This window comes from Macrotis lagotis, chromosome 1 (assembly GCF_037893015.1).
Source record: "Macrotis lagotis isolate mMagLag1 chromosome 1, bilby.v1.9.chrom.fasta, whole genome shotgun sequence".
Lineage (NCBI taxonomy): Eukaryota > Metazoa > Chordata > Mammalia > Peramelemorphia > Peramelidae > Macrotis > Macrotis lagotis.
This window is the reverse complement of record NC_133658.1, coordinates 740592925-740618067: the sequence shown is the minus strand read 5'-3', so window position 1 is coordinate 740618067 and position 25143 is coordinate 740592925. Positions and strand designations below refer to the sequence as shown.

Below are 25143 nucleotides of genomic sequence, written 5' to 3'. Positions count from 1 at the left end.
TCTCCCCTTCCTCCTCACCCTTTTCAAAAATTTTTACCTTTTCATGTGTCTCTTGAGTTTCCTGTTTGAAGTCCAAATTTTCTATTAATCTTTGGTCTTTTCATCAGGAAAAGGTAGAAGTCTCCTATTTCATTAAATGTCCATACTTTGCCCTGGATGAGAAGGCTCAGTTTTGCTGGTTATGGGATTCTTGGCTGCATTCCAAGCTCCCTTACTTTTTTGGAATATTGCATTCCAGCCCTTCAATCCCTTAATGTTGATCCTGCCAGGTCCTGTATAATCTTTACTGTGGCTACCTGGTATTTAAATTGTTTCTTTCTGGCTGCTTGCAGGATTTTCTCTTTTATCTGATAGTTCTAGAATTTGGCTAGAATATTCCTTGGTGTCTTCATTTTGGGATTCCTTTCTGGAGGGGATCAATGTACTTTTTTTAATAATTATTTTGCCCTCTGATTCCATGATATCAGGGCAGTTTTCCATCATTAAATCCTGTAATATTAAGTCCAGGCTTTTTTTTCTCTTCAATGTTTTCAGGAAGACCAATGATTTTTAGGTTATCTTTCCTCAATCTATTCTCAAGATCAGTGGTTTTGCTGATGAGGTATTTAACATTTCTTCAATTTTTTTCAATTTTTTGGTTTTGTTTAACCAATTTTTGTTGTCTCATGAAGTCATTGGTTTCCATAGACTCCATTCTTTTTTTTTAAGGAAGAATTTTCTTCATTTACCTTTTGCAACTCCGGTCAAATCTGTTTTTGAAAGAGTTTTCTCTTTGATCAGTTGAGGTTTTGAGATAATTATTTTCTTTTTTGCATTTGTCCAATTGTATTTTCCAAGGATTTGTTTCCTTGTTGCAAGGTGTTAATTTTCTCTTGGGTTTTTTCCCAAAATTCCCAATTGATTTTTAAACTCCTTCCTGATTTCTTCAAGGAAATTTTTCTGTGCTAGAGACCAAATCATATTCTCCTCAGGAGTTCTATGTCTCTCTGAATTGGGGTCTTTTCCTTCTAGGAATTTTTCTATGATCTCTCCTTTCCTATAGCCTTTCTTCATTTTCCTAAGATTTTGTGTTGGGGGAGGGGCTGATTCACAGAGATTTGGTATTGAGATCCCTAAAGGCTTTACTTACTGAGTGTCTAGTAGGGGCTGTTGGAAGCTTTTCTCACTGGATGGAATCTCTCCTCCCAGTCAGTAGGGGTACTAGAGGCTGGAACCCACTCTCCAGCCCTTCCTATAAGTCCCAGACTGTCAGTCCCATGACTATGCCTCCACTCTCTGGTTGTTTCTCAGAGCAAATTGGTTCCCAGAGCAAGAATTGGTTCCCACAGTGAGGTGGTTCCCACAGCAAAAGTGGTTCCCACAGCGAATTAGTTCCCACAGTAAAGTGGTTCTCAGAGCCAGTTGGTTCCCACAGTGAAAGCCCCCCACCCTTAGATTAGACTGGCTCTTGCCCCTCCCCCACTGGCTGTTGGCTCTCTGTCCTTGCCACAACCACAACCCCAATCCCCAAAGACAGACCTTGATGTACATATTGCTTTTCTAGCTTTTCTTTCTGGGTTTTGTTGATAGGACTTCCATTAAGAGGTTACTTTCATATTGTTTATGAGGGAATATCAGGACAACTTAGCACAGGACCTGGCTTCTTTCCACCATTTTGGCCAGAAGTCTCTACTCTTCCTTTCAATTCACTGGGCTATCAGGAGGAGGTGACTTACTCCTAACTCCATGCTATCATTTTTGGGGCCTTTACTCTGCTACTATCACTTAACAGCTTCTCCAAATAAAGAGCTTTTCCTCAAATACTATTCCTTTAAACATAATGCAACAAATAGAGGCAGGTAGGTGCTGCTGGGGATAGGGCACTGGCCCTGGAGTCAGAAGGACAGGAGTTTGAATCCAGTCTCAGACACTTAAAACTTAATAGCTGTGTGACCTTGGGCAACCCTTATTGTCTTGCATCCAGGGCCATCTCCAGTTCTGATTCATAACTGGCCTCTGGACCCAGATGACTCTGGAAGAGAAAGTGAGACTGGTGACTCAGCACAGCACCCCCTCATTCAAATCCAGTTTATGTGCTTGTCACAGCATCACCTTCCTGATGTTGTGGTCTTCTTCAAAAATGAAGGACAAAGGAGTGGCTAGGTGGCACAGTGGATAGAGTGTCAGCCATGGAATCAGGAGTACCTGAGTTCAAATCTGGCCTCAGACACTTATTAATTGCCTGTGTGATCTTGGTCAAATCATTTAACTCCATTGCCTTGCAAAAACCAAAAAAAAAAAAAAAAGGACAAACATCATCAATTCAATAAATATTTATTAAGTACAAATTATATGAAAAGAGTTCTTTTAGATTCTGAGCTAGTCACTCTACAAGGTCAACATTGACTCTTTTTTTTAGGGTTTTTTTTTTTTGCAAGGCAAACGGGGTTAAGTGGCTTGCCCAAGGCCACACAGCTAGGTAATTATTAAGTGTCTGAGACCGGATTTGAACCCAGGTACTCCTGAGTCCAGGGCCGGTGCTTTATGCACTACACCACCTAGCCACCCAACATTGACTCTTAATTGTCAGATTCAGTGACTTCCAAGTTCTCACTGGAATCAAATGGTTTTAAGGGTTTTTTTTATTGATATCTTTTTTGTAATATTGTGGTATAAATGAAACATTCTAGTCCCTATATAAAATCTTGCATTTAGAAAAAGCCAACAGAGATGATGATTTTGACCTCAGTATTCAGATGCCTCACTATCTTTTCCTCTGGGCACCAATCTTTATAGACCAACAGAAATTAAGAATATAGACTTAATGATCACTATAAATTAGGGTGAAGTCATTCAGCTCAGCTCTGATAATTGTTAAGAGGAGATACTATATCTCTATGATCCCCTGCTAGGGAAGTGACAAACCTCAGAATAGTGACCTTTAGGAAGAAGACTTGAAGAGGTTTCTTCTCAATCCTAAACTATGAATATCTGCCCTTTCTGAGGATCACTATAGCAATTCAGCTAAAAAATAAAAGTGCAATAGCATTTATATTAAGTTTGTTGTTGCAGGTGGTAGAGTCAAAAGTTGCCTATAATAGAGTAAGTCCAGCACAGGTACCTGACTGCAAGGAACCAACCTAGCAGTCAAGCAAACTGCCCAACTGAGATGCTATGCTCCAGAGAGGATCAGTCCAACCTGATCAAAAGGTGACTTATCCTCCACTGACACGTTTTGCAGTGAACATCATGAGGACTCTGAAGAAAGACTCATTGAGGCTTTGTAGTCACAGAGTTGAGAATAGCCCTGATCACATGAGTCTTCTACATCTATGTCTTATTATCATTATACTTTAAGTTTTTACCCATTCTCCTTATAATGGACTCTGTATATTTGTGCCCTCAGAGAGTTAGACCCATGTTATCTAAACATGGAGGAACAATAAGGTGAGTGAGCATCTAAAGAATCTCACTGTTATTTGAAATGGAAAAGGAAAGTTGAACACAAACTCACAGTCAAAAAGTTTGGTATAGTAATATATGTATCTCAACAGAGAGATAATTGAAATGGAGTGAGGGAATCTTTAAAGGAACAGGGAAATAGCCATATTCCTGTGAAGTAGTTACTATCATTATTCTCATTTTATGGATGATAAATCCAAGATTGAGAAATGTTAAGGGACTTGCCCTGGGTCAAACAGTGAATAAGTAAGATCACATTTGAACTTAAGCACCTAGATACCTCAAAGTTCTTAAATTTTTCAACATTGTTTTTCTTTATAATATTGCTATCCTTATAACTACTTCCCATGATTGTCATGAGGATCAAATGAGATAATATTTGTAAGGCATATTGTAAACCATAAAGTGCTATGTAATTATTATTACTTTCAATGCAATGACTAAATCATGTCTCTAAATAACTTAAGATAAAGCATAGTAATCATTTCTTGACATACTGGTGATAGATATAAGGTGCAGAAAAAGTTTCAGACACAACCACTGCAAAGATTCATTTTGCTTGACTAGACTTATTTGTTAATAAGGTGTTTGGTTTTTTTTACCTCTTTAAGTTTTTAATCCCTGCCCCCTCCTCAATTGTAATTTTTTTTAACTGAACAGAAGAAAAGGAAGTTCAGGAAAAAAAGCAAAGACAAGTAATAAATAGAATTTATTGATTTATGTTTCATACAGAATCCCTTTTTAATGTTTTGCTGCATATAAGAGAATGTTCTTTTTTTACATGCTTAAGATCAGAATATTTTTTCCCAAAAATGTCAATCAGACCAAAACTGAATTCATCACCTTCCTCATTTAACCTTTTCTGATTCTAATTCAAATCATTCATGTTTTTACTATTATCTTTTACTCTTCTTTCTTTCTCATCTAACTATATTTAATCAGTTGCTATGCTTTTGAAAAGGACAAAATACCAATCCTTCAGCTCAGTAGTTTTCCCAAAACTCTCTTCTTTTACCAATATCACTATTATTGTCAAGGATATCACTATTTTCTCAGTGAGCCTGTGATACCAACCTAGGTATAACACTCAACTCCTTTTTAATCACACCTTATATACAATCTGTAGCCAAGTCCTGTTAATACTGCTTATATCTCTTCTTAAATAGCCCTTACTCACCTTTGACAGCTGCTCTGGAGTAGGTCCTCATCTCCCCTCACTATTGCAATGGTTTTCTAGTTGGTCTCTTCTCCTCAACTCTTACCCCATTCCAGTCTCTCCCCTACTCAGCTACCAAAATGATTTTACTAAATTTACTTAATTTACTAAAGCACAGGTTTGATTATGCCACTCTGGTACCTCCTTATTATGTCTGGGATCTGATATAAAATCCTGTTTAACTTTTAAAGCCTTTAACATTTTGGATACTTCTTATATTTCCATAGTCTTTTTATGCTTAATTCTCCTTAATGAACTCTATGATCCATGAACAATGGCCTTCATGATGTTTCTTTTTTTAATTAACTTTTTCATTTTAAAATTAATTTTTAATCAAAATCTACTGTTTTTTCTTCTCATTTCCCTGCCCCCTCTGAGAAAGCAAGAAAAGCAAAATGCCTTTTACAAAGATATATAATCAAACAAAACAAATCCCCCTATTGGCCATGTTAAAAAATGCCTCAAGGTATACTTTGAACCCATCATCTCTCTAGAGATAGGTTTCATCATGAGCCCATCTGGGATACAGGATGGTCATTACAAGTAGGGTAAATTAGATTAGAGTGTCCAAATTTTTCTTAATTGTTTGTTTTTAGAATATTGTTGTCACTGTATAAACCATTCTCCAGTTTTTGCTCACCTTATTGTGCATCAGTTAATACAAGTTTTTTCTGATTCCCCTGAAGTTATCCCTTATATATTTTTCAGAGCACAGTAATATTCCATTACATCAAATGCCACCAAAAAAAAAAAGAGCTATTATAAGTAATCTTGTATAACTTTAGTTTGTCTTGCTTAGGACTAATCTCTCTCTTAATCTATTCTCCCTTTTATTCCCCTCTCACATTTCTGCTTTCCTTCTTATTACCCTGTTTAATGAAATGAATTTATAGACAACTCTGTCTGTGTGTGTGTGTGTGTGTGTGTGTGTGTGTGTGTGTATTCTTTACTTTTATGACAAGAGAAAGTTAGGTTCAAGTGTATGCCTACTCCTTCCACTTCTTACTCCTTTTCTGTTTTGACTTCTAGTTATGTGAGATAGTTTCTCTTTCCCTTTTCAGTTCCCTACCTCCCCTTTACCAGTGTATTCTCTTCCTTTTTTTTCTATTTCCTAGGCTCAGTCTCCTAATCTTCTTCCAGGATCCCTGATGATGACAAAGCTGTAAGGGGAAACATATATATAATTTTCTTATATTAGAGTGTTAACAGTTATTCTTGTTTAGTCACTTAATGATAGCCTGAACATATTTATCTTTTTGAGTTTCTCTTGTCTCCTGTGTTTGCATGTCAAAGTTTCTATATATCTTTAGGCCTTTCATCAGGAATCCTTGAAAGGCCTCTATTTCATTAAAATCCATTTCCCCCTTTACAAGATTATTCTAATTGTCTGGGTAAGTTATTCTTGGTTGTAAACCTATATCCTTTGCCTTTTAAAATGCCATATTCCAGGGGCAGCTAGGTGGTGCAGTGGATAAAGCACTGGCCCTGGAGTCAGGAGTACCTGGGTTCAAATCCATTCTCAGACACTTAATGATTACCTAGATGTGTGGCCTTGGGCAAGCCACTTAACCCCATTGCCTTGCAAAAACATAAAAAAAAAAATGATAAAATGCCATATTCCTGGTGGGGGGGCAGTTAGGTGGTGCAGTGGATAGAGTACAGGAGGACTTGAGTTCAAATGTGTTCTCAGACACTTAATAATTACTTAGCTGTGTGGCCTTGGGCAAATCACTTTACCCACCACTGCCTTGCAAAAAAAAAAAAAGCCAAAAAAAGAATTAAAATAGCATGTTCCAAGTTTTACACTCCTTTATCATAATGGCTGCTAAGTTATGTGATCCTTACTAGATCTTCAATAATTGAATTCCTTCTGATTGATTACAATATTTTTCTTTGACCTGAAAATTCAGAATTTTGGTTAGAATATTACTGATAGTTTTCATATTTGCATTTAAGATGTGATTGGTGGATTCTTTCTATTTCTTCTTTGCCCTCTGAGGCAGTTTTAAAACAGTATTAAGATTTCTGGAAATATGTCTAGATTTCTTTTTGGTTATGGTTTTCAGGTAGTGCATGATTCTTAAATAATCTCTCTAGGTCAGTGGTTTTTTGCTATATGATAATTTAATTTTCTTCTAATTTTTCAGTCTTTTTGCTTGGGTTAGATTTTTCCAAGCTACTAATCCCCTTTCTGATTTTTTTCTTTTAGTGTTTTCCTTTACTTTCTAATTTTTTCTTATTGCTACCTCATTTTAACTTATAAAAGTATTTTTAACTCTTTTAAAAAGCACTTTTGCTTAACTTTCTGGTAATTCTTATTTTGTTTTTTTAGGTTTTTGCAAGGCAAATGGGGTTAAGTGGCTTGTCCAAGGCCACACAGCTAGGTAATCATTAAGTGTCTGAGTTCGGATTTGAACCCAGGTACTCCTGACTCCAAGGCTGGTGCTTTATCCATTACGCCACCTAGCCACCCCTGCTTTCTGGTAATTCTTATTGAAGCACTCGAGTGGTTTTTTTTCTTTGTGGTTTTACTTAGAGATATTTTGGAGTCATTCTTTTCTAGGTTTGTGTCTGAAGCATCCCTGTGACCACAATAGTCTTTTATAGTTGGATTCTTTTTGTTTGCTCATTCTTTTGGCCTATTTCCTGACTATAATCTTTCTAATAAGGCAAGGTTCTGGCACCTCTGGAGAGAATGTCTGGACTTCCTGCTGCTGCTTTCTTGGGAATAAATGTATTGTTTCTGGATCTCAGGAACAGCTACTGTTGGGGACCTGAAAAATTGAAGTGCTTCCAAAGTAGTCTGACCAAGGTAAACTTTGATTTTTACCTTCTGTTCTGGACATTACAAACTCCTGACCTAGTTTTTTATCTGAGAAACACACCTGTCGGTTTGCCTCAGTTTGAGTTTCAGTAGACTGCTGCTGAACTCAGCCACTATCATCAGCTGGAAATTTCTGGTGGTTCAAAGTTAGAGAATAGTAAGCTCCCCTTTGTTCTTTAATTTCTGTCCTGGTTATTGCACTGCAGGCTTTGTGAATTGGGCTGGAGTTTGGAACTGAAATGTTACTCCTGCCCTGAGATCAGAGTCATACAGGTGCTGCTTGCTTCTGAACTTACTCAGTGTCTCGTGTACAGTCCAGGATCCGTGACTGCTCCTTAACCTGGAATGCTACCTCTGGGGACGAATTGCTTATTAGTCTGCCCTGAATCTGTCACATGGAACTGGGTAGTGAGCACTAAAGCTACCACAACAAAAGCTGCTGTTTTGGGGACCCCATGTCCCTTCATGAGCTGGTTCAAAGTCTCTCCCTGAATTGGCATGCTCCAAGTGGTTGACTGTTCCTGGTTGTAGCCTGTCCCCAGTGTCTGTAGACCTCTATTTCCCCTGTGTTATCCTGAATTGGAAAAGTGATTCACTGTAGGATTTTACTTAATTTTCCAATCAGGACTTGATTGGAGGAATTGTGGAGCAAAGCTAGTTAAGACTTTTTCCTGCTATTCCATCATCTTGGCTTACCTTTTTACTAATTCTTTCACATAACACTCCTTATCTGTACTTAATGCCTTGCCATTCACTGTCCCTCAAGTCTAGAATGCTCTGTTTGTCTCCAACTCCTGGCTTCCTTCAAGTCTCAAGTCAGTTTTCCAGTTTTTCCTCAAAGCTAGTAGCTTTCCTTCCATTCACACTTTGTATATCTTTATTTGCCACTTATCTTTCCCACTAAAATGTGAGTTTCTTGACAGCAGGGATTGTTTTCATTTTTCTTTATATTCCCAGAGTTTAACACAATGTTTGGCTCACATTAACAAATACTTATTGATCTGACCTGAAAAGCTACCTACTAGGATACAGCTTGCATTTCTCTGACAATCTGATTCTAATCCATCCCTTTATATTTATTTATATTCCTCCCCTTTATGCACTCTACATACCAATAAAATAAAACTTGCCTATTTGTTCTTCATATATAATATTTCAACTCCTACTTTTAGGCTTATGGATAGAACCTTCAAGCTCAATTCCTGGAATGCCCTTCCTTTTAATTCACTGATTCTTGCCATCCCCATGTCCTTTCAAGGTTTATCTCAGATATGTGGGGGGGAACCTCAGGACTATTTTTTTTAACACATATCAATCAGATAAACTTTATTAATTGCCTGCATTCATTGCTCTTTAGAGAGAGAACCAATGTGTGATGTTTTCTTCTCTGCTGGAATTCTCTCTGATCCAGTTGATGTTTTCTTACATTTTATGATGCTCAAGGGGAAAAGAAAAAGGAAAAAAATTAACACACCAAGATAATTGCCTAGGTTGTTGCTGCTGTTTTAAAAAAATTTGCTTAAGTAGAACAATATTATCAATGTTCAGAGGTGTACTTGGAAAGATCTATCTCCCAGAAAAATCAACTTCAGAGTAACAAAAGGGTCACCTTTCTTGATTTAATCGTTTGATTAACAAGAAGACATTCCTTCTTTTACCACATTCTCTTAAGAGTTCTTTCACACGGATTAAAGTTGTACTCAAGTGATACTTCTCTAAACTGAATTAAACAAAGACATTTCCACTCTAAATTTGGCCACCAGAAACAGGAAATCAAATTTTCCTCCCTAAACTCGATTGTTTTCTGTAAGAACTCATTCAGACTTTGATAAAAATTAAACTAAGGACTTCAAGCTAGGACATCAATTCCTTGGCAATAATTAAGACTTCCAGCTAGGGAAATTGATAAAGTTTTTCATTTCAGGAGAAACCACACTGCTCAAAATGTCAAAATGTTGATCTAATATTCTTTTTTTTTTTTTTTTTAGTTTTTTGCAAAGCAATGGGGTTAAGTGGCTTGCCCAAGGCCACACAGGTAGGCAATTATTAAGTGTCTGAGGCTGGATTTGAACTTAGGTACTCCTGACTCCAGGGCCAGTGCTCTAACCACTACACCACCTAGCCACCCAATATGATATTTTTTATTAATATTTCCTAAAAGAAAAGGAGACCTCAACACGCTTTATGGGTGCAACTTCCTACTCATGACCTTTCCTGATTCCCTCAGTTGTTAGGGATTTTCCCAGAATTTTTCTCTAATTTTCCAAAAATCATGTTTATTTTTGTGTGTATGTGTTTTTCTTTTACAGGAAGAGGTAAGCTTTCTCAGAAGTGCTTAATAACTGCTAGATGAAATGAATTTCAATGAAATTAGAAATTTGAATATTGAAGTTTTGAAGGAGGTAAAGGACTATTGGTTAAAAAAAAAAAAGATGATGGAGGCATGGATTCCAAGTAGATTGGATGGAAACAAAGAATCCTACCCCTAATCAATCTGTGCTAGATTCAGACCCTAGGAACAATGAGATCAGGCTCTAGACTCCAGTGATATTAGTGAGAATAGAAAAGAAGTAAGCCAAGAAAATTTTGTAGAGAAAGAATGTATGTTTGATAATGAACTAGGTGTAGAGGAGAAGAAAAAGGGAACAACATTTGAAAAAATAAGGATTCAACAAGACAAAATGATACAAATTACAGTGATGGAGAAAATGGGAAGTGAGGCCTTTTGGTCAGATCAGTTAATCAACAAACATTTATTAAGGACCTGCTCTACATGGCAAAGAAATGGAGGTGGCAACAGTGGCAACAGGATCTGTTTAATGTGGTGGACTCCTTCTATCATTGAAGTAAGTAGGACTCTTCTATGGTCCACTGTTCCAGGGAAATGTAAGCATGGACATAAAAGATTGGATATGTGAATAAACTGGAATGGAACATGCCAAAAGGATGAAATGTAGAGCAAATCAGAAGTGAACACCCACAAAGAAAGCTTCAGTTGACTCACTTTCACTAAATTACATTTGTGGGGGTATATGTGTGTGTGTGTGTGTGTATTTATATCTATATCTATGTCTATCTATCTATCTGTCTATCTATCTATCTATATGTATATATACAATCACCCACATACCTATATAGAATATAGACACTCGAATGAAGCTGTTTGGAAACCCCTGATTTATCTGCTCTCAACTAGCTCAGAAGGTGTGTTGATTTCCAACTCACTGGGATACCAGCGTTCCCCTCATTCCCTCCTTAGCCACAGCTGGAATGGATAGTGTTTTTGTTATTCCTTCTCAGCAAGGGCCTGTCCTGTCCCTGACTCCAAAGTTTATTATTTATTTTCACTGTTCAGTTGGGCGGGGGCAAAATAAAAATATGTTTGAGTAAGGACACTGAATATCTACCAATGTTTATTTTGCATGCTGTTTGCTGTTTATCCCCTCCTGCCTCAGAAGCAGCTGGTGTTTGTTTTGAAACACGGGTGTTTCGATGAGAAGACTGGTCATTGAGGATCCAGAGGGTCAGGAAAAATGTCCCCATTTCACAGACTAAACTTTCCTTGAAATTTCAGATTCAGATGAACCTGAGCAGTTTCTTCTCTTACTTCTGGCTAGAGTAGAAGGGCTGATCCCAAGACCATGATAATATTCTTAAGAACTTAAGTCCTTATATTTTTTAAAAAATGGATATTTTGGTTTATTTGTCATATTTATCCCTTTTCTTTCCACTAAGTCACTCCTTATAATAAAGAATAAAAAAGAGAGTTCAGCAAAGCCAATGAATACATCAAGCCTATTAGTATAAGTAACGCTTCCTAACTATTGTCCCCACACCTATGAAAGGAGGGAAACTGCTTCAATTTTATGTGTAATCTCCACGTATCTTAGAGAAAGAGAAAAAAAGAGAAACCTGGAACAACTTGTTAGGGGGAAAACTATAGGAATGGACTAGACTGAATATCCCTTCCAGCTCAAAAATTCTTTGATTCTGATTCATTCTAACATAAGCATCATCTCCAGAATCCCTAGTATACATATCTCTTCCTGGAGTTGCTGAATGAATCTGATGGTCTCCTAATCTGGACACCCTCTTGTTCCATGGGTATCCAATCATGGGAGAAATCCAGATATGGATTATCACTTGTGTACTTCAAAACATTCATCATTAACAATTAGTTTGATTACTCATTTATTCAGTATTTAAAAGGTGTGTAAAGTGCTTTTCTTGAATCACCCTAGAAGATAGTCCTAGTATTATCCCCAGTTTATAGTTGAAGAAACTAAGACTTAGAAAGACCGAATACCTTGTTCATTGACAGACAGTAAGTGTTGGAGCAGGATACTGACTTGAATTTTCTTGTTCTCACTAATACCACATCATCTTAGAAGAAGTGACCATAATGTACATAGCTATGTGCATATGGTTGGGCTCAGTCCTCCAAAAACAGATTTAGGTGGGGAGACAAAATAAGTCCATAAGGCGGCTAGGTGGCATAGTGGATAAAGCACTGGCCCTGGAATCAGGAGTACCTGGGTTCAAATCTGGTCTCAGACACTCAATAATTACCTAGCTGTGTGGCCTCGGGCAAGCCACTTAAGCCCATTTGCCTTGCAAAAACCTACAAAAAAAAATAAGTCCATGAAAAATTAAACAACATAAAGATGTTTCATGGAGTACCTGTTACAGGTTAGGCCTATAGGTATACAGGTATAGATAGGCCTGTTTCAAGCTGGTTTTGTGCTTCAGATTCTATTTGGAATTAAATGAGAATCTAAAATTTTAAAAGAGATTTGCTTAACTTTAGCAGGAAGGATATTTAACAAGAATACAGTATTTAGTTAGTTCCCTCCCTCTGTGTTGGCTATACTAGACTGAAATTCAGAAATCTGAAGGAAGAGAGTAATTCTCAATTTTTCCAGTGATGGCTTTGGTTCTAAGGTCATCAGAAATGGCTTAAGCCTTATTCCCCTGAGTAAGTTTGTAGGTCAATTTCCATACATTTATTTTTTTAAAAAAAATTAGTCAAAGGTAGTTTTCAATATTCATTCATTTGTAAGTTTATGAGTTCCACATTTTTCTACCACCCTCCCTTTGTTCCCCCTCCCTATGGCAGTGAAATCTGGTAGAAGTTGTATATGTACAATTGTGTGATTTCAATATAATTCTAAAAAAAAAAGCATTGGATTTTTTGTTCTCACTTTGATAAGAAAGGAAACTAATCCATATAATCCCTGGGGGGCTGTGGAAAGAAAGGGAAAAAGAAGAGAGGGAGAGAAGAAATTGTTTGATGGCATTAGGACAACCTTGGAAGCCAAGGGAAGGTGAAGGTTGTCATATACTCATTCCATTAATAGGAATTCTGAGAGACCCAGATAGGAAGAAAGCGCAGTCCCAACCCCACCTCTGCCTTACTTCCATTTAGTTAATTTTGTTGTTTGTTGTTATGTATCTATATTGGACAGATTTTTATATTAATTTTGTAAACACTTGGGACTTATTTTGTCTTTAAGTTGCCTGGTGTTCCTTGTTTGCAAGAGGAAGGTATGGGGAGCATTTGGAATTGCTAAAAAGAAAGAGAAGTCAAAATCTCAGACCATCCTTAGAGAATTCTGCTCTCTAACTTGAAGCATAAGTCATATCATATTATAGGTGCAGAATTTGCTACAAGTCCTGGCCCTGTTGCATAAATCTACTTCATAGATATAAGCCAAGGTTACTATAGCCTAGTCTATAGTATTGGAGATGGTAATGGTAAACTACTCCAGTATCTTTGCCAATAAAATCTCAAAAGGGTTCAATAAGTGTAGAACATGATTGAAAAAGGATAAAATAAAAGCCCATATCACAGACATTACTTTAAAACAATACCAAATGAGAACCACTAATTAATGAAAGAAAAAGAGAGACAAGCTAAGGGAGTCAGAGAAGGGTGCATGGAAGGAGCAAGACTTGAGTTGATCCTTGAAGGATGGATAGAATTAGTACAGGCAGTCACACTATATAAAAGGCACTCTAATGGGAAGAAAGGCCCAGAGGAAGGTATGTACAGGCCATTGGGAGATAGGCAATAAAATCACAGAACCTTAGAGCTGACAGGGATCTTGGAGGCTGTGAAGTCCAACTCATGGCTTAAAAAGAATCCCTCCAACAACATATCCAAGTGATCACCCAGTCTTTGCTTGAAGATCTCTCATGTCAGGGAACTTGATAGCTTCAGAAGAGATTATGAAAAGGGGTAAAAACATCACTTGTACAAAAATATTCATAGCAACCCTGTTTGTGGTGGCAAAGAATTGGAAATTAAGTGAATGTCCTTCAATTGGGGAATGGCTTAATAAACTGTGGTATATGTTATGTCATGGAACACCATTGTTCTATTATAAACCAGGAGGGATGGGAATTCAAGGAAGCACAGAAAGATTTGCATGAACTGATGCTGAGTGAGATGAGCAGAACAAGAACATTGTACACCTTAACAGCAACATGGGAGTGATGATCAAACTTGATGGACTCACTTATTCCATCAGTGCAACGATCAGGGACAATTTTGGGCTATCTATGATGGAGAATATCATCTGTATCCAGAGAAAAGAATTGTGGAGTTTGAACAAAGACCAAAGACTATTACCTTCAATTTAGGGGAAAAAAACATTATCTTATTATGTAATTTTGCTATCTCTTATACTTTATGTTTCTTCCTTAAGGATATGATTTCTCTCTCATCACATTCAACTTATTTACCATGGAAACAATGTAAAGACTAACAGACTGCCTTTTGTAGGGGGTGGAGGGAGGGAAGCAAGAATAGGAGAAAAATTGTAAAATTCAAAATAAATAAAATTTTTCTTTAATTAGAAAAAAAAGAATAGTATTAGAAGTTTCTCTATCCATCAAACCTAAATTCACCTTCTCATAAGGTCTACCTGATCATCCTCCCAGGTTCAAGCAGAACAAGTCTAATAATCCTTTTTTCACATGATACCTTTTAAATACTTGAAGCTGCCATGGCACACATCTGTCTTTTCTTCTCCAGTCTAAACACCTCTAGTTCTATCAACCAATCATGTATTTCATCTTCCAGGCCCCTCCCTCTTCTGGAAGTTTTCCAGTTTATCATTGCCCTTCCCAAAATTATGGAGCCCAGAACTAAACACAAAGCTCTAGGTATGATTTGATTTATTTAAATAATCAAAGTCTAAATCTTATTAACTTTCTTGGCTGCCTTATCATGCTACTGACTACTACTAAGACTTTCCCACCTTGTATTTGAGAAGTTATTTTTTTAAAGCCATTTATTCTTATTCAATTTTATCTTATTAAATTTGCTCCAATGAAATGGTGAAGATCTCTTTGAATCCTAATTCTATCATCCAGTGTTTTAGATATCATTTTCATTATTGTCTACATATCTACAGATGTGGCATCTAGGCCTTTATTCAAATTGATTTGAGTGAAGAGTGACTCCTGGGCCAGTGCTCTATCCACTGTGCCACCTAGCTGCCTCAGGACCTGTGATTTTATCATTGTAAATAACTCCCTTTAGGTGAGACAGAATATAGAGCATTGGACCTAGAGTTGAGGATGAAAGTTCAAATTCTGTCTCAGATACTATCTGTGTGACTTTGGGCAAAGAACTGAACCTGTTTGCCTTGGTTTCCTCATCTGTAAAATGATGGTTAAGAACAGTACCTATCTTGCAGGGTTGTTGGGAGGATCAAATGAGATAAATATTCATAAAGAGTTTAGCATAGTGTCTGGTATATCATAGGCACTATATAAATGCTAGCTATTATTATTAATAATGCAGGCCAACAACTGTTCTACATGAGACTGATCTGTTCTGCAGACTTCAGAATCTTAGAATTGTCCAAGAAGTTAAGTAATCAGGTCAGGGTGACAGAGTCAAATGTTTTTTTATGTTTTTTTGCAAGACAATGGGGTTAAGTGGCTTGCCCAAGGTCACACAGCTAGATAATTATTAAGTGTCTGAGACTGGATTTGAACTCAGGACCTCCTAACTCCAGGGCCGGTGCTCTAGCTGCCCCCAGAGCCAATATGCTAGCAAGATTTTTATTAAATGAAATTTAAAGATTAGTTTTTAGTAGTTGGTTTCAGAGTTTCTGGTACTGAAGATCTAAATCCAGTTGGGTTCAGGTTACTATGTATTAGCTGCTAATGTTACAAAGATAAAAGATAACATATCCATTCTTAGGTAGCAGGTAGGTAGTACAGTGGATAGCATCTGGAAAACTCATCTTCCTTAGGTCAAATCCAGCTTTAGATTAGTTTATTAGCTGCATGATCCTGGGCAAGCCAATTAATTCTGTTTTCTTATCTGTAAAATGAGTTAGAGAAGGAAACAGAAAATACTCTAGTTTCTTTACCAAGAAAACTTCAAATGCGGTCATGAAGAGTCAGACATGAATGAAATGATTCAACAACTTTTTTTTTTAATTGAAGGGGCCTTTCCTTGTTCCTTCCCAATTTCTAATGTTTCCTCCTTGAAGTTCTTGGTATGTATTTTCTATATGCTTATATTTTCTCCTCTGCTAGAATATGTCCCTTGAGAGCAAGGACTCTTTGGTATACCTAATACCACATCTGATACCCATAGAAGGCACTTACATACTTTTTCATTAGTTTGAAACAACTGAACAATTCTTAGGGGTGGGAAGAAGCAGTGGAAATTGTGAAGGGAAGAGATATATAATTAAGAGTGGAAACTGGGTGAGATTAGGGAAAGGCATTATCAAAAGGAAGAATATGTATTGGGGGGGGAGGTGGTGAATAGTACAAATAAATACATCAGAAAATTCAAAGATAATAAGGACTGAGATGAAGACATGGAATTCCTAGGTTACCTAGGAGAATAATTTCAATAGGGAGAGCAGTTAGATGTTGGGTTTTGAGTTACAAGTGGTGAGAAGTTAGTGTAGCTAACTTTACAAGCCTGGGAGCAAAGGGCAGAGACATGGTAATAACTTGGATATCAGATCAAATAATCAAATCAGCAAGTATTTGTTAAGCACTCTGTGCTAAGAACAGGTGCTGTCCTCGAGGAACTTGAATTCAAAGGGGTGGGGAACCACCAAGCTCACAGATAAGTAAATACTAGATTTTTTAATTCCAATAGGAAAATTGGGAAAGACTCTTGAACATTTACATAATTTAAGATTTTACATATCTCATATGATCTTCCTTACAACCCAAGGTGGATTAACATGAATTAGTAAAGTTTAGCTTGTTTGCTAGTTTTTTGGGGTTTTTTTTTTTTTTGTAAAAGAGTAAGGTATACCCGAGTCTGTTTGTAGATGAGAAACCCTTAGGAAAGAAGTGGAAGATGAGAGAGGCAATGGAGATGGAGCTTGGCCATAAGGAGGGGATGAGAACAAAGGACACAAGGTTAGCCTTAGTAAGGTAGAGAGCTTTCATAGAAAGGTTTTGATGTGGAGAGGGAAGATCAGAAGGTTATGGTGGATTACAGGGGGAAGAATCATCTGAGAGAGACTATGAAGTTAGGGGACTGAGGAGAGAGTTCTTGAACCGCTGCTGGGAGGACTGAGGTAAGTAGGTAGTCAAATTAGAGCAATATAAAAGACTCCCAGGTGGGGTTAGGTAATATGTTTAGACCCACTTACAGGTTTTGAGACTTCTTCCAGCATGGTTATGGGCCATGGGAAAAAGAATGGAGAAAGTGGATGGTGGGCATTACCCAGGGTTAAGAATTGGCTGGGATAGAAGGGCAGGGAAGGGAAGGGAGAGTGTGAAGGAAGTCCTTCCTGAATTGGTGCCTCTGGGGTGAAGACCCTGCAGGGCAGGAAGAGAAGCCAGACAGAAGACTGGGGCAGGTCAGGCAGGATATGGATAAACTTGAGGTTACAGAGTTGTGAGGTGGCAGGAGTAGGCCAGTTTTTTAAAAATTCAATTATCTTAGGGGTGGCTAGGTGGCACAGTGGATAGAACACTGGCCCTGGAGTCAGGAGTACCTGAGTTCAAATCTGGTCTCAGACACTTAATAATTACCTAGCTGTGTGGCCTTGGGCAAGCCACAACCCCATTGCCTTGCAAAAAAATCTAAAAAACAAAAAAATTCAATATCTTAGAAGACTAGCTTCCAGTTAAGAATGTGAATATACTCAGGTCTAAGGGCACTAAGAATTTATTAGGATTTTCTCAGTATGAACAAGCTCATCTTAATTTGGAGCTACCCCTTTTAGACATGAGAAACTCCCTACTTTCCAAAGAAGACAGTTCTTTAATCTGGGAGAAAAACAGGATGGTTCAAGGGCTCAGCACCAGGAGGATGGCAAATAGGCACTAAATAAATTCTATTGTTCCAGCAGGAACAAACATGTGCTTACTGAGGTCATAGACATTCCTCAGTGACTTGGTTTATTTAGATGCAGTTTTGCCTAGAGGCGGGAGAGGGTCGACCAGATGACCTCCTGAAGTCCTTCCCAGTTTAAAAACCAAAATTGAGACACTGTTTTAATTACAGGAGGCTCAGACAAGGGATACTGAAGATTTTCATTTCATGAATTATATTCAAAGACAGCATTCCATTTATCAGCTGAACTGGGGCAGGAGCAAATTGGAAGGAATGCAGTAAGATATTTGTCCCTTCTGCAGACCCCAAATCGCACCCAACAATGACCACAAACAAGCTAAAGACAGAACTGGCTGTGACCTCATGATGGTCTGGATGCAGCCTTCATCCATTTTAGGGTCTGTCAAAAAACACTGCCTATGTCTGTTCTCAGGAATCTGCTCTTTGGCAATTAGCCTAATTAAACAATTCACAGTTTGGCTGGGCAAAACGAGCAGCTGAAGGGAAGAAAAGGAAAAAAAATTCAAACACCCAACCAACAACTTTCTAAATATCTTGGGAATTTAAAATCAGAACAGGTTTTACAGAAATCACACCTCACTGTGTTACATAGAATTTAAAGTTATAATGAAATGTCAAGGTCTCAATAAAATTCTTAGCCTTCTCCCCAACATTTAAAAAGCGATTTCCTTTTCCTGAAGGCCAAAATAACAACGTCCATTTATAAAAACAAAGGCCAGAGGAGCTGTGCTCATTCCTTCTCTGCTCCCCTCCCCCAGTTACAGAATCAGTCAGCGACAGCTGCTTGGACTTCTCCCTCCTGCGGCAACCAGACCAAGAGGCAAAGACGCTGTAAGCACAAACTCAGACATTCCAGGAAACACCACACCAAATACTGATTTGGGAATCCAAAGTTTTAATAATAAATTGTGCCAGTAGAAGCTTTCAAAGGCAATGGTATATCAATAAATAACAGTTAAATTGAGTTCCTGAGAAAGAACCTACCACATGAAAGTATGTCAGATAGCTGTAAATAACAAAAAAAATGGCATCACTAATAAAAAAAAGCAGTAATACTGAATCTTACGTGGACTGTCACAATACAAGCACAGCAGACCTCAGAACATGCCATTCATACAAATGTAAACAAGTACACAAGAATAATTTTTTTTAGTTTAGACAATGATAAAATTTATAAATGTTGTTGCTTGGATAAAAATGGATATAATATGCTAAAAATTAAGGAATAATATATGGAATAAGATAATGAAAAAAAAAGCGCCAAAATTTCAAAAAGAAAAAAAATCGAACATTTTACTCAAATATAAATCACTTTAAATAGGACTTGTAATACTAATTTGAATTAAGGAATATTTTTATGTGTTTATCTATTCAGTTATATACAAATCTATACTTATATGCAAATATTATGGCTTAATTATTTTAGGATTCTAATATCATTTTGAAAAGCCTCACTTGTATGAATTTTTTAAATGCACACTTTAAACGCAGTTAAGATTTGACAATTTAAAGCAGACCATTAGTATCTGTCAGAAACAGAATGACTGTGTTCTATCAGGGTAACACATCAACTGTCTGAGACAAAAGGAAAACACACTTAAATCTTTTCAGTGTGTAATGTTAACAGAAATATTAATTAACAAGTTCATAATTACTGAATACCACATACAAATCATTTCATGAATGGAATAGAATACAAATGACAAGGATCAAAAAATTTTTCATAATTAACCTTTAAGAGGTATTGCTAATTAATTAATCTCATTTTAGAAGAATAGGAGGTGTTTAAATTTATCCCCCCACAAAAAAGAAAAGATGCAACGGTAGACACAAAAATCGCTTCTTAGACATTTGAAATTTTAAAAATAAGAAATTAATAAGGTATACAATCATAACAAGGAAATCATCCACACAATACATTATCAGCACACTGTCTAGAATACCTCATTTAAAGATATTTGTTAAGAACAGATTCACAGGACCTGCCTGTGAATGGCAAGATATGGTAACTTATTGAACAGAAAAACCCTGCTCATGCAACATTCTTCACACACCAGACACTGAAATCACACCCAACTTGTCACTTTGCTCACACTTTCTATTACACACTAATATGCAAAAGGAAACAAAAGCCACTTTTTAAGGTGATGTCACAATTCTGCTATGGGGGGGAGATAGGACAGGAAGGGATTTACCCTCCCCCAACAAAAAACAAATAAAAAAAACAAAAACCCCAAACAAACCATGGTGTGAATAAAATTGGGTTTAGTAACATCAGCCCAGAGTGCTTTATCTTTTTCCTTTTTTACATTATTGCACAGAGATTTTTCCATCATGTTTCTTCAGTTTTTAATGCATTTTCCTAAATGTGAAATAAGTGCTATGGCTAAAATACCAATGTAGAAAAAGGAATAACAGCAGCAGCATGATTTGTCAAAGTTAATCCCTATAATTTAGTAGGAAAAAATTGGTATAAACAAAATATAAGTGCTCTTTCTAAACTGTACTAAATTTTTAAAAATATTGTTTAATGCTGTGAATTGTCTTTAAATGTCTGTGTGAGTGGTGTTGATCTCACACAAACCAGAATTTAGAAATGAAGAACTGCTCAACTTGCAAAGTATTTTTTTTCTTTGAAGACCAGAATTTCAAGTGTAGTAATTGAAGTACTTATTTACAACATAACTGACCTCCATTTCCAAGCAAGCCTGTTGAGGCCCTCCTTAAATCTAAAGACCCAGACTGTCTGGGGCAGACCAGGTCACCATTTACACATACACAGGTTGACAGTCTCCAGTCGAATCTGCCATCTCTTTGTTTTCCATGTCTGAGTTCTGAGACTGGGTGGCTTCAATTCCTGAAGGCTTTGGGCACCTAAATGGATAGCCATTGTCATCAAAGAATCTTCTGAAAGTAAACTCATAAAAGGCATGCTCTGTGTGTTTACTGTTGGAAGAAGTCAGGGTGTCCCAGGCCTTAGTGCTATCTCCGCTGACATCATTCCATGGGCCATCTTCATCTACGGGATCAAAATTGGAGGTGTCCATTGGGTGACTGATTTTTGGCACATAAGGGGCTGGCTGCCTTCGGATGTCACCAGAGAAGTCCATGGAGCTGAAGAACGGGTGGGCCTTGATCTCATCAGCACCATTTCGGCCAAGGCGGTTCTCAGCAGCACAGCAAAGTTTGGTAATGAGGTCACTGGCCTCAGGGCTCAACTTCACTTGTGTTGGAATGTGAAGTGTACTTTCCCAGTTTATGACCTGAAAGAGAAGACCAAATCAAAATGTGAATTTCCCTTCCAATTTCTAATCAGACCCAAGGCTAATCCTTATTATTATTATTATTATTATTATTACTTTATTTTGTAGGGCCTTGGTTCTTTAATGGACAACTTCAGAGTATTCTTACTCCCCCAGAACTCTTTCTGATTCTAAGGGCCGATATATGAATTCATTTTCTATAAAACCATGAAGCAATTTTGTAAGGAGGCTACCAAAGAGACAGATGTTGAATAATGAAGAACTACCAATGGGCAGGAAATTAAAGGTGGTACTTAAAAGATATGATTTTTCTCAAAAGGAAAAAAACTAGCAATAAAATTAAAAAAAAAATCAGAACAGGTATACTGATTGCAATGATAGATTTTTCACCCACATTCTCCATCTCCTTGCAGGAATTTGTCAAATGACAGGTCAGGATTAGATGTAAATTGTGACTATGGAAATTCTTTTTGCTCCAGAAACAGAAGATAGTTATGGGAAAATAAGCTCTTTGAGATGCTGTAGGGGAGAGGCCAGGGAAGAGAGTAGTAAAGACACTGAGGAACACCATTCTGCTAGTTTTGTTGCTGATAATTTTATAGGAAGAGTTTTGGTTTACTAAACTTAAATCTATGAGTGTGTGTGTGTGTGTGTGTGTGTGTGTGTGTGTGTGTGTGTGTGTGTGTGTGTATGAAGGAGTAGAGTAGTGGTAAAAAGGATGAATTCTATGACTTAACCAAATAAATGTAATTAGGTGAATTTATATTAATGTAGTAGATAGAGAGCTGACCTAAGAGCCAGGATACCTTGAGTTCAAATCTCATTTCCAACACATATTAACTGTATGACCCTGGGTAAGTCATTTAACCTCAGTGCCCCAGGCAATTCTAATAAGTTAGAGAGAAGGTACTGATTTACAATGGTAAAGAAAATTCTTCAGTGGGAAGTCCCTTATTTCAAAGAAATCATAGATAAGATCTTTAATCCCAGTCCCTAAGAGCTAATCCTTAAGGACTAAGAATATTCAGTTAATAAATAACTTGCTGGGATCTTTTAGGAAGGTAAGGGTGTCACTTAATTTCTTAATGAAGATAAAGGAGACTTTTATAGGAATCATAATTTTTAAATGGAAAGAGACCTAAATAGTCAAATAAGTTCATGTCCCTCATGAAGACCTAGAGGTTACTGGGCATTGTCCAATATCAATCTCACATACAATAAAGTTAAGAGCTAGGACCAAAACCCAAAACATGATATCTGGTGGATGCTTATTACACTATAACATGCTTCTTTTTTGTTATTTAAGAAATGATTGGGGCAGCTAAGCGGTACAGTGGATAGAGCACTGACCCTGGACTGAGGAGGACCTGAGTTCAAATCTGGTCTCACATACATAATAATTACCTAACTGTGTGACCTTGGGCAAGTCACTGCCTTGCAAAAACTTTAAAAAAATAAAAGAAAAGAAATGAATGCAACTTTCCTAATGGTTCCTTGGGAGCTGGGAGCTGTCCCAACAGTCTCATGGGATTGGGGAGAAAATCCTTTAAGAAAGTCTTGAAGTTAAGTTTCAAGTGGGACAAATCCCTTTCATTGTTAAGGCTATATGGCCATGGGTCTTCTGCATAAGGACAGAAAATACTCAGGTGCCCATTACTATACAGGTACATTTCCTGGCAAGTTCAGCAATTCAAGTGGGAAAGAGCCCTCAGTAAAAAATAGCTAATATCTAATCTATGCCCAACTTTTACAGGAATATATACTTATTTAGAAATCAAAAGACAGGAATACAACTCAAAAAGTTTCATCATGTCAATAAATCAATTTTCCCTCCCCCATCTTAACTCTGGGAGCTAGCTCACAGGGGAACTGAGGTGACTTTGGGCTCTTAAAAAGGCTGCAAGTTAACTCTGGCTGTAATGGGGATAGAAGTCTCAAGGCAGATTGTGCATTTGTGGGATAAAGATAAGTTTGGACAATTTGGTCATAAGATACAGACTCTTACAGACTCTCTTTTGGCTATAGTAATAGGAAACCTTTAAAGTGTGGGCGAATCTGTCCATCCATCCATCTGTCCTTTCTTCCTTCCTTCCTTTTTACTTTTGTTTTTAGGTTTTTGCAAGGCAAATGGGGTTAAGTGGCTTGCCCAAGGCCACACAGCTAGGTAATTATTAAGTGTCTGAGACCAGATTTGAACCCAGGTACTCCTGACTCCAAGGCCAGTGCTTTATCCACTACGCCACCTAGCCGCCCCTTTACTTTTGTTTTTGCAAGGTAATCAGGTTAAATGACTTGATCAAGGTCACACAACTAAATAAGTATTAAGTGTCTGAGATTTGAACTCAGGTTCTTTTGACTCCAGGGCTGGTGCTGTATACACTTCACCACCTAGCTGCCTCCTGAAGGGACTTTCCACAAAAGAAAAGGGGGGTATTCACACATGGATAAAATCACCTATTTTTTTTATGTGCTTATGTAATGCTGTATTTTTTATACTATAAATCCCTCTATATGTACCCACATTGTCTGGTAAAACAGATTCTCATATTAATTAAATGTATATCTTGCTCTACATTTTAAAATTCTTTTAAGTAAGGTCTCTGACATTGAGCAAACCTCTTAAACTCCGCCCCCATCTGAATTTCTTTATCTATAAGGAGAAGGGAATCATCTATAAAATGGTATTTCAGGTCCCTTCCACTATATTTACATTAATGCAAAAAATTTTTTATTCGCAGCAAAAATTCATTCCCTGAAGGATGATAACTTGTAGGTACTAGTTCCTTTCTTTATTTTTACTTCTTACATTTAGTTTTTTTAATTTTATTTTCCAATCAATATTTTCTTTCAACTCCCCTCCCCAAAACCCTTAAACATTTACAGTCAAACAAATCTAATTCCCACATTTTCCGTGTCTTAACATGTATCTCATTCTAAATCTTGAAACTATAACTTCTCTGTTGGAAAGTGGGCAGCAGAGCATTATAACATCATCAGTCCTTTCGAATTACGTTGTTTCCAAGAGGATAAGTGAAATAATAATAGCTTAAAATGAAAAAAAGAAAATAAATATTAGGCCCATTCCTACTGATACACATTTACTACTTTCAAGGGGCATGGGCAAATTTCATACTAAAAAACACATTTCTTCCACTAAAACCATAAGGAGAATGTGGGAAGAGGTCAAATGATCTGCTTATCCTCATAAACAATCCTTTCTTACTGACCTTCAGCTGGGTTTCTGTTGGGGTTGGGGCTAGGAAAGGGGGTTGCCCCACCAACATTTCAAAGAGGATCACACCAACACTCCACCAGTCACAGAGCTGAGTATACCCTAAATGGTGAGATGGATAAAAGATGCTATCTGTTAATAATCACAGGCATTGTTTTTATCATTCACAAATTTTGTGACATATCAGTCACTTTCTTGAGACCCTAAGGACCAAGAGGGCTGGGTGCAAGCAAAACAGTAGCTTTCAATAATCATTTTTTTTGGTTAAGATTTTGAGTTTTACATTTTTCTTGTTCCCTCCCTTCCCTCTATCCTCCCCCTGATAGAAAGCAATCCAATATAGGTCCTACATGTATAATCATAGTAAATATAGATCTGTGTTAGTTATATTATGAGAGAAGAATCAAATCAAAATGGAGAAAAAACAACAGAGAGAAAAAATGATATATAAAATAACTTTTAAAAATTGAAGACAGGGCTTTGGTCTACATTTAAACTCCAGAGTTCCTTTTCTGGATATGGATAGTATTTTCCATCACAAGTCTTTTGGAATTGTCTTTGATTATTGTACTGCTGAAGGGAACAAGTCCATCATAGTTGATCATCTGGGTGCAAGTCTTTTTTAAGCTGGTTTATATAGACTACTGATGAATAGCCCAGTGTGGGCAAAGACCTAAGCCATTTTGGCAGCAACATAAAAGTGGAAGATATGCTCTCTGGCTCCAGGAAGCTTACAATCTTTTTGAAGATAAATTATACATCTATCAGTCAGAAAATAAACATTTTTTTATGTGTCAGCATTGTGCTAAGTGTGCT

The 25143-nt window shown here is 37.1% G+C and overlaps 1 protein-coding gene across 5 annotated transcripts in view; it reads right to left on the bottom strand.

The window, feature by feature from the left end:
* Positions 1-17734: 17734 nt before the first annotated feature.
* LATS2 (large tumor suppressor kinase 2) overlaps positions 17735-25143 on the bottom strand; it is an 84090-nt gene continuing 76681 nt past the window's right edge. For 4 of the 5 annotated variants that reach the window (XM_074216229.1, XM_074216228.1, XM_074216227.1 and 1 more), the window contains exons 8-9: positions 24323-24429; positions 17735-21095 (exon numbers count right to left, since the gene is read on the bottom strand). In XM_074216229.1, the coding sequence (XP_074072330.1) occupies positions 20601-21095; positions 24323-24429 (602 nt within the window). In that variant the 3' untranslated portion in view covers positions 17735-20600. The remainder of the gene's footprint in view (positions 21096-24322; positions 24430-25143) is intronic. The other variant, XM_074216232.1, reaches the window with a different exon arrangement.